General features: G+C 37.5%; 1 protein-coding gene across 1 annotated transcript; it reads right to left on the bottom strand.

Annotated features, from left to right (window-relative positions):
• Nucleotides 1-2,298: 2,298 nt before the first annotated feature.
• On the bottom strand, nt 2,299-8,155 carry LOC141800563 (scavenger receptor cysteine-rich domain-containing protein DMBT1-like). The gene is given in 11 exon segments (XM_074683170.1): nt 2,299-2,351; nt 2,657-2,769; nt 4,144-4,354; nt 4,460-4,777; nt 4,925-5,239; nt 5,411-5,728; nt 5,875-6,162; nt 6,367-6,726; nt 6,775-7,257; nt 7,304-7,665; nt 8,133-8,155. Coding segments are annotated over 11 exon segments (2,844 nt in total).
• Between the last annotated feature and the right edge of the window lie 2,659 nt (nt 8,156-10,814).

Raw genomic sequence — 10,814 nt, 5'->3', positions numbered from 1 at the left:
AAGTAAATGGGACCCTTGCACAGTCCTTTAAAGGTATAGTATTGAAATGTTAGCCAAATGAGGTGAAGAGTAAGACTAGCATAAAATGACCATACTCGAGACCCTCACATACATACAGCAGGCTACATTATCAACCACACAAAGAAAGATGCTGGTCCATGGGTCTGCTGGCTTGGTCTTGTCTGGGATTTACTAAACGAGTGATAGTGTCAGAGAGCTTGAAAAAGCAAGGACAAATCCCTCTAACTCCTCAGACCTCATTAAACCTCATTTTGGAGGTCACAACAGCTACTGGATTCACTGGGGTATATCAGTAGGTAAGGATATCTTTGTGTGTGTTTTTTTTTTCAGTTAAATGTGTTAGGATATGTTTTGTTAATGTAAAATGATTAGATCTGATTTTTAAGAATATTTAACCTCCTAGGTTTATTTTCTTCTCCAGTTGACAAAATTGCCTTTTTTTTTTTTTTTTTTTGTTTTGTTTTTTTTTGTTTCTAAACTGTATGTTGCTCATGAGTTCAATTCAGTAATTTTTTACATAGTGCCTTTAAGGTTAGTGATGGTTAGCTTGGGTGACCATATTCTGAAAACCCTACAAAAGGACTCCCTAATCAGCCTCTTGGAGGTATTGCAAAAACACCCAAAGATGCTCAAAGACGGCAAAGAAGCTTTGTTGCGTTCCTTTTCTGTCTGAAGTGAAGATCACCAGTAAGCTCTGTTTTTATCCATTCAACTGGTTTTCCAAGTCTCCAGAACTTTTATTTGCAACTGACACATAGCTGCCAGCTTTGCTGTTGGTAGACAGTGGTTCTTACCCGTCACCACCAGGACTAAAAGAGGGGGTACCCTTTGTTGTTTCAGTGTTAAAGTGCTTTGACGCTTTGGCATTTTCTGTCCATGAGCGCGGCACCAACAGTCAGAGCATGAGTGAAGGGGTGCTCTGGGCTTTTTCACGTCATGACCATAGACTGTAAAAAAAAAAAAAAGTCATTTTACTCAGTTTGACATGAGGTCACCACAAAAACCACTCCCCCTGGTGGCTGGCTGCAGTTTAGGTCAACAATTCTGCTAAAAAGCTTTATGGTTTTCACATGAGTTTTATTGAGGTGGGTGAGTTTTACTTTGTGTTGGGCTGGAAACTGATGGTCAGATCTGGCAACCCTGGTGATGTACTTTTTGGGGAACTTTTTTTCTGATTGGTAGAGGCTCTGAGATACTATTTTTTTCCCCCAGTGCTTTAGATGATAAACACAAGAGCAACAAAAGATCTTCTTTGTTTGAATGCCAAGCTTTTCAGTATCACATTCTTCAAATGCTCTTTGAAGACTGAAATCTGTAGGAGACTTATGGTGTAATAATGAGAGACACAACCTACCTTATTCCTCCTTCAGAAACAAAAAAAAACCTATATTCACATTTGGTGCTGTAAGAAGTTGATTAGTTTCAGACACTATGTTAAATTTACCTTTGGTTCTCAAAACAGTCCTTATAAGTTGTAATTTTTGGCCAATATTTTACAATCGCTGATCCTTACTTTAAAACAATGTAGATAGCACAAACGAATTAAATGTTCGTGAAAAAAAGAAAAACTGAAATATCAGATGTCAAAACAGTCTACGGTCAAAACACATTTAGCGTTGTGTTGTAAAGAGGAATAATTATAAACAGGGTGAGCAGCAGAGGATTGAGATGTTAAGTTTTCAAGTTTTCAAAGTCCACTCGAAGCCAAGCTCTTATAAAAAAGACCTTCCATCACAAAAAAAGAGGACAAAGAGACAAAAGAAACAAATGAGTATTACTTATGTTGACATATAAAACAACAATAAAATAGACACATTTTTTTTCTTTTTTTTTTTCTTTTTTTGATGCCAAGTTTCAGGTCATAAAATTTGTCTATTAGATTATTTGCATGCTTACATAAATGTTTTATCTTATTTATTTAATTTTATTTATTTATTTATTTATTTATTTATTGATTTATTTGCCTAATTATTAAAAAAAAAAATTATTGTAATGTCATTTTATTAAGGTTTTATTTTGCTAATACATAACAGACAAAAATACACTTTCATTTATTACATTGTAATTTATCTCCATTCATTTGAAATTATTTTCTAACATTTTGGAAAGAAAGCTCTAATTTTCTTTTGGACGTTTACTGACAGTCATGGCCTTGAAAATCTCAAGAAAATTATTCTGAAAAATGTATACACTAGTTTCAGATGTTAAAGTCAAGAAAAACAACTCAACCATAAAGACTGGACAAAAAAAGCCTAAATGACTGTCTCTATGCTGTGCTCATGGCCTGGTGCTGCTGAAGAACTCCACTCTGTTGTGGTCACTCTGATGGTCTGTGAAGAGTCAAGGGAAGAGGTATGAGAGGTGAACGGTCAGAGTAATGAACAGTGAGGTAAAGTGTTGAATGCTTAAAAGTCATTACAGTAATAAGTACACAATAGTAAGCACATACGTTTTAAATTCTGAGGGAGTAATTAAAGAAGAAGGAGCAGCCAGTGTAAGTGAATTTATAGTAATGCTGCTGAAAACCTTTAATGCAATGATTAAAAGGAAGATAAAGAGACACAGTCTTTACCTTTCAAACAGATGAAATTAAAGTGCTCCTCACAGGGAAAATCCCCCCAGTGGAAGCTGTTACCGGTGTCTATGGCACCACATGGACTGGTTTCCTTCCAGTTGGATTTTGTCTCAGAGTAGGTGAAGTTCTCTGTAGCACCAGACATCCAAAACCAGGTGTCACCCATCAGGTACCTTCAGTTAATGCCGAGGACAAAGTATGAAAAGTCAGACATGATCTTTTATCTTATGCTTCTTTATTTATACTTTTCTATACATAAACTTTTCTGATCACCAGCCAATGTGATAGGTAAGTTTTGGAAGATACCTGCCAATTGGAATTTCCACTAGCCATTTTTTTCCGTGCAAAAGAAGACAGATGAAACAAACTAAATTTTCGTTCTATAACGATTTATTGTTGTGCTACCGCTATGGCACTTTTTTTGTCTTCTAATGAATACACTATGTTATACTGTAGACCGACGCTTCCTTGTAACTGTTTCTATGATATGTGCTGCTGACCTCTTGGCCAGGTCACCCATCTGAAAGAGATCCTGATCCTATCGAGTTCTTATCTGGTTAAATTAAATTATATAATAATAATAATAATAATAATAATAATAATAATAATAATAATAATAATAATAATAAAAGAATGAGACTATTAGTACATACAAAGTGTAATACTTGTAGAAAATAGCATGATCATACCACTTTATTACGATCTATGTGTTTCTATGATATGTGCTGCTGACCTCTTGGCAAGGTCACCCATCTGAAAGAGATCCTGATCTTATCGAGTTCTTATCTGGTTAAATTAAATTATATAATAATAATAATAATAATAATAATAATAATAATAATAATAATAATAATAATAAAAGAATGAGACTATTAGTACATACAAAGTGTAATACTTGTAGAAAATAGCATGATCATACCACTTTATTACGATCTATGTGTGGCATTTGAAAAAAAGTTTAGTTTCAGGATGCCACCTTTCTATAGTCTGTGCTATAGCAGGGTCCTGCCAAAAAGAAAGATTCTTTACATTCCCCTGTTTGCTGCAAAGTAGGCTGTAGTGGACGGAGACCTGTCACCCTGTATAGTTTGTGCCAAGCCTGCAGAAACTGGCCCAACACAGAAAATTGCAGCGAACCATTTATTTATCTAGTTGATTAAAATCGGAAAACAAGAAATATGTCTTTCAGAGTTCCTAAATAACAGTATATGTAAAGACAAATATTTTGAGTCATGTTGATGGTTATAGCTCATAGTTCAGGTTGTTTCAAATTTGTTCCCATGCCTATTAAAGGGGATTTTAAGTTACCAAATAAAGTTCTTTTTAAATTTCTGTTTCTTTATAAAGTAATTTCTTGGTTGGGGATCCTTTACCATTAATCACTTTCTTAGCTAATAAATGATCTGTAAAATGTCCCAGATATTGTAATTAGTCTGTTTAAATATTTGTTTTAAAACAAAAACATTTGTGGCTTTTCAAAGAATTTTCCAAAGAGTAGCAACAAACTAGAAGGGAAGCATCCATCCTATGTGAAATGGACTCGTTACCTGCGCAGGCCCAACCAAACATGGTTGGTGAGAGGGAAGGAGACGCTCCTCAGCACCTCCTCCACCTCCCTCTGCTCCTCCTCACTGCGTATGCTGAGCAGGTCCCAGTAGAAGTCTCTGCAGTAGAACAGAGCATCAGACCAGCACAGCCTCCTCTCCACCACTTCTATGCTCCTCCCCATAACCACTGCACTGTAGGAAGGAGCCATTCCTGGAAAATAGGAGTGAAAGGGAGTGGTCTAGTTAACTCTGATTTTGGGAGGCTACTTTTAAAAATCTGCACGTGGCAAGAGTGATAGGCTTTGTTATATCTCACCTGAACAGACCACACCTGCATCTTCATCGTGATCACAGTTGCTTTCGTTAAATCCACTGTGTTTACACTCACTCAAAGAACTTTCACTTCCTGTACAGGCAACATCATCAAGCCAGATCGGTCCAGTTCCTTCACCAAAGTGAGCTGAATCTGGGGCACTCACTGCAGTACCACAGTCCAACTGTCTGCACACTGTGTCTGCATCATCCATGTCCCAGTCGTCATCACAGACTGTTCCCCATTTGTGTTGGTAATAAATTTCTACTCTCCCAGAGCAAGGTGCTGTTTGCCCAGGCAAAACTAATCTGATTTCCAAACCTACAACAGAACACATCAAACATTGCTTGATAAAACCACAGCCTGTAAAGATAATAGAAATAAGCACTGTGACATACCTTCTGATTATAAAGATGTAATTATTTTCAAAAGTCTCCTCAGAACAATTAAATTTAACCGTTTTCTTACCTGAGCAGACCACACCAGCGTCCTTATCATGTCTACAGTCATGTTGGCCAGTTTCTCCATGTTGACAGTCCATGACAGAGCTTTCACCTCCTGAACAGGCAACATCATGGAGCCATATTGGTCCTGTTCCTTCTCCAAACTCAGTTGACCCAGGTGTACTTAGTGCTGAGCCACAGCTCAACTGTTTGCAAACCACTGTGGCATCTTGTAAGTCCCAGCTGGTATCACAGACTGTTCCCCAGGTTGATCTATGAAGAACCTCAACTCTCCCAGAACACTGGGTAGATCCATGACCAGCCAGTCTGACTGTCACACCTCATTGAATAAAGACACACATGACAGTATGTAACTGCTGCAAGTCATATTGAATTTCCCCTTTTTTTTGCATTAATTGTAGTAACTAGCTAAAGGTTTGAACGATGTTACTTGATAGATGCAGGAAAGATCTGCATATGAACAGAGGTGTTTAAATTCGCTGTTTCCTACCTGAACAGACCACACCTGCATCTTCATCATGAGTACAGTCGCTTTGGTCAAATCCACTGTGTTCACACTCACTTAAAGAAATTTCATTTCCTGAACAGGCAACATCACCAAGCCAGATTGGTCCGGTTCCTTCACCAAAGTGAGCTGAATCTGGGGCACTCACTGCAGTACCACAGTCCAACTGTCTGCACACTGTGTCTGCATCATCCATGTCCCAGTCATCATCACAGACTGTTCCCCATTTGTGTTGGTAATAAATTTCTACTCTCCCAGAGCAAGGTGCTGTTTGCCCAGGCAAAACTAATCTGATTTCCAAACCTACAACAGAACACAGGACAAACATTGCTTGATAAAGCCACAGTATAAAGGGCTAACAGAACAACTGTGACATATCTGCTGGTTTCTGATGGTTCTCAAAATTGTCACTACAATCTCACAAAAAATCAGTTCAACAGTTTTCTCACCTGAGCAGACCACACCAGCATCCTTATCATGCCCACAGTCATGTTGGCCAGTTTCTCCATGTTGACAGTCCATGAAAGAGCTTTCACCTCCTGAACAGGCAACATCATGGAGCCATATTGGTCCTGTTCCTTCTCCAAACTTGGTTGAACCTGGTGTACTTAGTGCTGAGCCACAGCTCAACTGTTTGCAAACCACTGTGGCATCTTCTAAGTCCCAGCTGGTGTCACAGACTGTTCCCCAGGTTGATCTATGAAGAACCTCAACTCTCCCAGAACACTGGGTAGATCCATGACCAGCCAGTCTGACTGTTACACCTTGTAAGATTAAAACTTACATTTCAATAAGGTATCTGCTGCAAGTAAATGTTTGTTGCTGTTTTTTTTTTTGTTTTGTTTTGTTTTGTTTTTTTCTGATTGCATTTGATGTAGTGAGCTAAGGGTTTGAACCCTTGATACCAGGTATTGATCTTCATATGGCAAAAAGTGTAGAGCTTTGCTGTTTCTTACCTGAACAGACCACACCTGCATCTTCTGAGTGATCACAGTCGATTTGGTCAAATCCACTGTGTTCACACTCACTTAAAGAAATTTCATTTCCTGAACAGGCAACATCATCAAGCCAGATTGGTCCGGTTCCTTCACCAAAGTGAGCTGAATCTGGGGCACTCACTGCAGTACCACAGTCCAACTGTCTGCACACTGTGTCTGCATCATCCATGTCCCAGTCATCATCACAGACTGTTCCCCATTTGTGTTGGTAATAAATTTCTACTCTCCCAGAGCAAGGTGCTGTTTGCCCAGGCAAAACTAATCTGATTTCCAAACCTACAACAGAACACAGGACAGACATTGCTCGATAAAGCCACAGTATAAAGGGCTAACAGAACAACTGTGACATACCTGCTGGTTTCTCATGGTTCTCAAAATTGTCACAACAATCAAAAGCCTACTCACAACAATTCAATTCAACAGTTTTCTCACCTGAGCAGACCACACCAGCATCCTTATCATGTCCACAGTCATGTTGGCCAGTTTCGCCATGATGACAGTCCATGACAGAGCTTTCACCTCCTGAACAGGCAACATCATGGAGCCATATTGGTCCTGTTCCTTCTCCAAACTTGGTTGAACCTGGTGTACTTAGTGCTGAGCCACAGCTCAACTGTCTGCAAACCACTGTGGCATCTTCTAAGTCCCAGCTGGTATCACAGACTGTTCCCCAGGTTGATCCATTGAGAACCTCAACTCTCCCAGAACACTGGGTAGATCCATGGCCAGCCAGTCTGACTGTCAAACCTTGTTAGATTAAAACATACATGTCAACAAGGTAACTGCTGCAAGTTAAATGTTTTTTTTTGTGTTGGTTATTTGTTTTGTTTTTTTCTGATTGCATTTGATGTAGTGAGCTAAGGGTTTGAACCCTTGATACCCTTGATACCAGGTATTGATCTACATATGGCAAAAAGTGTAGAGCTTTGCTGTTTCTTACCTGAACAGACCACACCTGCATCTTCTGAGTGATCACAGTCGCTTTGGTCAAATCCAATGTGTTCACACTCACTTAGAGAAATTTCATTTCCTGAACAGGCAACATCATCAAGCCAGATTGGTCCGGTTCCTTCACCAAAGTGAGCTGAATCTGGAGCACTCACTGCAGTACCACAGTCCAACTGTCTGCACACTGTGTCTGCATCATCTATGTCCCAGTCGTCATCACAGACTGTTCCCCAAGTTGATTCATGGAAGAGCTCAACTCTCCCAGAACACTGGGTAGATCCATGACCAGCCAATCTGATTGGCGAACCTCAATAGATCAATAGATAAGGCACAAGTGACAATCAGGTCAAAACTGAACATATACCGCACGAATTGGACCAAGCCTCAAAGTTTGACATGCTCATTTAGAGCTTGAATCACTCTATCCTAACATTTATATTTTATAGAAACCCCTAAGAAACAGGGTGAATAAAGTGCGCGCTCGTCTTCTACCAAAACATGTAAAAATCATGAATAAGTCCTCACCACTCACAGGTTTGGCTTAAATACTACTAAAACATGAGACCCCAAAACTGATTGCTTTATGTTACAAAACCCCTCCTCATCCTCCTGCAACAACCAAAGATGAATATCAAACTAATATATTCTTTTCACATTTCAACTTAATTTTAAAATGCTCACTTGTACTCTAAAAATGCAAACTGTAAAACAAAGAATTTATCTGTAAGCATAAATTTCAACAAATCAAAAAAAGCTCTTACCTGAGACGCTCAGTAAGGTCCATAACGGAAAGAAAACTACTTTGAAACAAAAGGATGACTTCATCAGATAAGTTACATGTCATTTGCCCAAATTCTTACAAAAACTTAAGGGAAAGAATTTAGGGAACTAGGACAACTATGTAAAACGTTTTTCTAAATCTGAAATATAATATTGACTCACATATTGAGAATAATAGAACATATGAGAAAACATTTGTAGTCTTAGGTTTTCAACTCAACAAAAAGAGCAGAGACCACATAAGTTAAGCAACATCTAACTCTTGGTGGAGCTTTTGAATAAGACAGACATATTATTCTTGTCGGAAAAAAAACTTTATTTCATCTGAAGTTTGGCTGCCTCTGTTTTATTTTATTTATTTATTTATTTATTTTTTTTTTACATGGCTCAGCACCATGTGCAATGACCTGTGTTTTTCATAAAATCACGAGTAAAATGAAGCTTAACACCTTTATGAAGAGTGCTTCAAGAAAAATTGTTGGATATGTAGTCTTAAGTTCTCAATAAATAATTCTACATTTTTTATGCATTCAGTATAGATAGATAGATAGATAGATAGATAGATAGATAGATAGATAGATAGATAGATAGATAGATAGATAGATAGATAGATAGATAGATAAACTTTATTCCAGACTCATGGTCCACACTACAGAAACTTAAAAAAAACAAATACACAAACAATTAAAACCTCTAAACTTTTAAGAGGCAGTCATACCAGTGCTTCTAAAACACAGATGAGTATCTTACATCGCTATATACAGGACTGGAACAATACAAAATCACAACATTATAGTACATCAGGTATTATAGTATAACTTTTCTTTGATTCAATTTTCTGGTAGCTTCCAAAGTATCTGATAATCATACTCACAGTAAATCTCTTTGTCAGCCACAAGCCTCAACATGCCGCTGACATCAGAAGCTACAAAGACTGGTGGGGATCGATCTAAGATGTTTCTACTGCATTGTTTAATCGGTGAGGCATGTAAATCATCTTTGTAGATTTGACTGTAAGAGGATGTCAACTTATTTACCATTCAAAACTTTCTCATTAAAAAAAAAACCTCATTGTCTCTCAGAAGAAATCATTCAGACTATCCTTTCTTCTTTCTTTATAAGTGTACATGCAAAGCAGCCTTCTGTTTACATGTACACAAATCCTCTACAAGTGGACTGAAGGTTAGCACAGAACAAAAGGAGTCATTGAGTGTCATGTTCTGTAGTGAAGAAACCCTGCTGGCATTTCTTAAATATATATAAACTGTATGAAGTTTGTATGTATGAATTTGTTCAATCTAAATGGGAGCTGTTGCCATTGAATATTATGTACATACAGCATTTCTATACTGGGAAACACATTTTAACTTGTGCAAAATGTGAAAAAATGAAATGCACCTTCTTAGAAATTTACTTCTAAAGTCTCGACATTTCAGGGATTTTAAAAAGAGAGTCCCCCAGACACAATTTTGTGACCAAAAAGGTTGGTCAGCACACTGATAATGTTAATGACAGTGCAATATATCATCATAGAAGGTGTTGGTTTTGCTGAACTGGCAACCCCTGGTCTTGAAGCCAACAACAAAGTGCAAAATGCTGAAGTTTTTCAAATGTCAGCTTGAGCCTGACTGCAAAAGCCAAGGAATAACCATTAGGTCCCATTTAAGGAGGCCTTTTTTATGCATTCATTCCTACACTCTGCACAAGGCATGTATTTTTGTTGTAGTTTTACAAAATGTCCATTCTTACTGTATAAAGTCTAAGAGTTTGACATAAATTGAAATAATTAGGGAAATGGTGGAGTTTGCAGACCAATGGGTAAGGTGAAGCTGTTTACCAGGAGACTAATAGCCTGCTTAAACTCTGTGTCTTTGATTGTATTTGATCTACAGTAAAGCTGAGTCAGTTTATTTAATATGATGTCTACCGTATTATAAGTTTCTGGTCATACTTGGTCGTTAGGTCCTCCAGATAAAGGTTCACAGACCAAAGGTGCAGAACAAAGAGAAACAGAAACATTGTTTTTCCTGCTGCTATCACTGAGTTCAACAAGATGTCGTGATATGAGCTAATACCTATTTATTTATTAGCGTTATTTATTAGGTCTTATCATGGCTTCCATCTTGATTAAATTTTATTATTGCTTTTATCTTGGCTTTACATTGGTGGTTTTACTATTGTAGCTTTTAGCTGATACTAAATGGATATATCTTTTAAATGATAATCTCTCACATTTAATTATGGTTGGTGGAACCCGAGTACTTTTTTATCATGTGGTTGTGTGTAAATAATGTGTCAAATCTGACTGTTTTGTATGGTTTTGTGTTTATGTTGTTTTGTGACAAAATCTCAGAGTATAAAAAAAGTCCATCTATGGGTACAAACACTGTAAAATAACCTGACTTAACCAAACACAATGTTAGACAAAACCACAGTCTCTCATCCATAACACAGCATTATAACCTTTGGACAATATCAGTTCAGCCTGATTGATTATTTGGCTCCTGTAGTCATTTGCACAGAACAGGGTTTCACTAGATAGGTGTGCATCAAATGGAGCCTAGTTTGAGTTTAGTTTCAGATTTTTATCACACCTTAAAATTTGTACTAAGATTTTTTATGATTTCTTATTTTTGTACAAGTGGAGATGGTTTCATCATTGT

Source organism: Halichoeres trimaculatus, unplaced genomic scaffold (assembly GCF_033239565.1).
Source record: "Halichoeres trimaculatus isolate MK-OKI-2021-1 unplaced genomic scaffold, fHalTri1.1 fHalTri1_scaffold_12, whole genome shotgun sequence".
Classification (NCBI taxonomy): domain Eukaryota; kingdom Metazoa; phylum Chordata; class Actinopteri; order Labriformes; family Labridae; genus Halichoeres; species Halichoeres trimaculatus.
The sequence above is the reverse complement of the archived record's forward strand: the minus strand, read 5'-3'. Positions and strand labels throughout refer to the sequence as shown.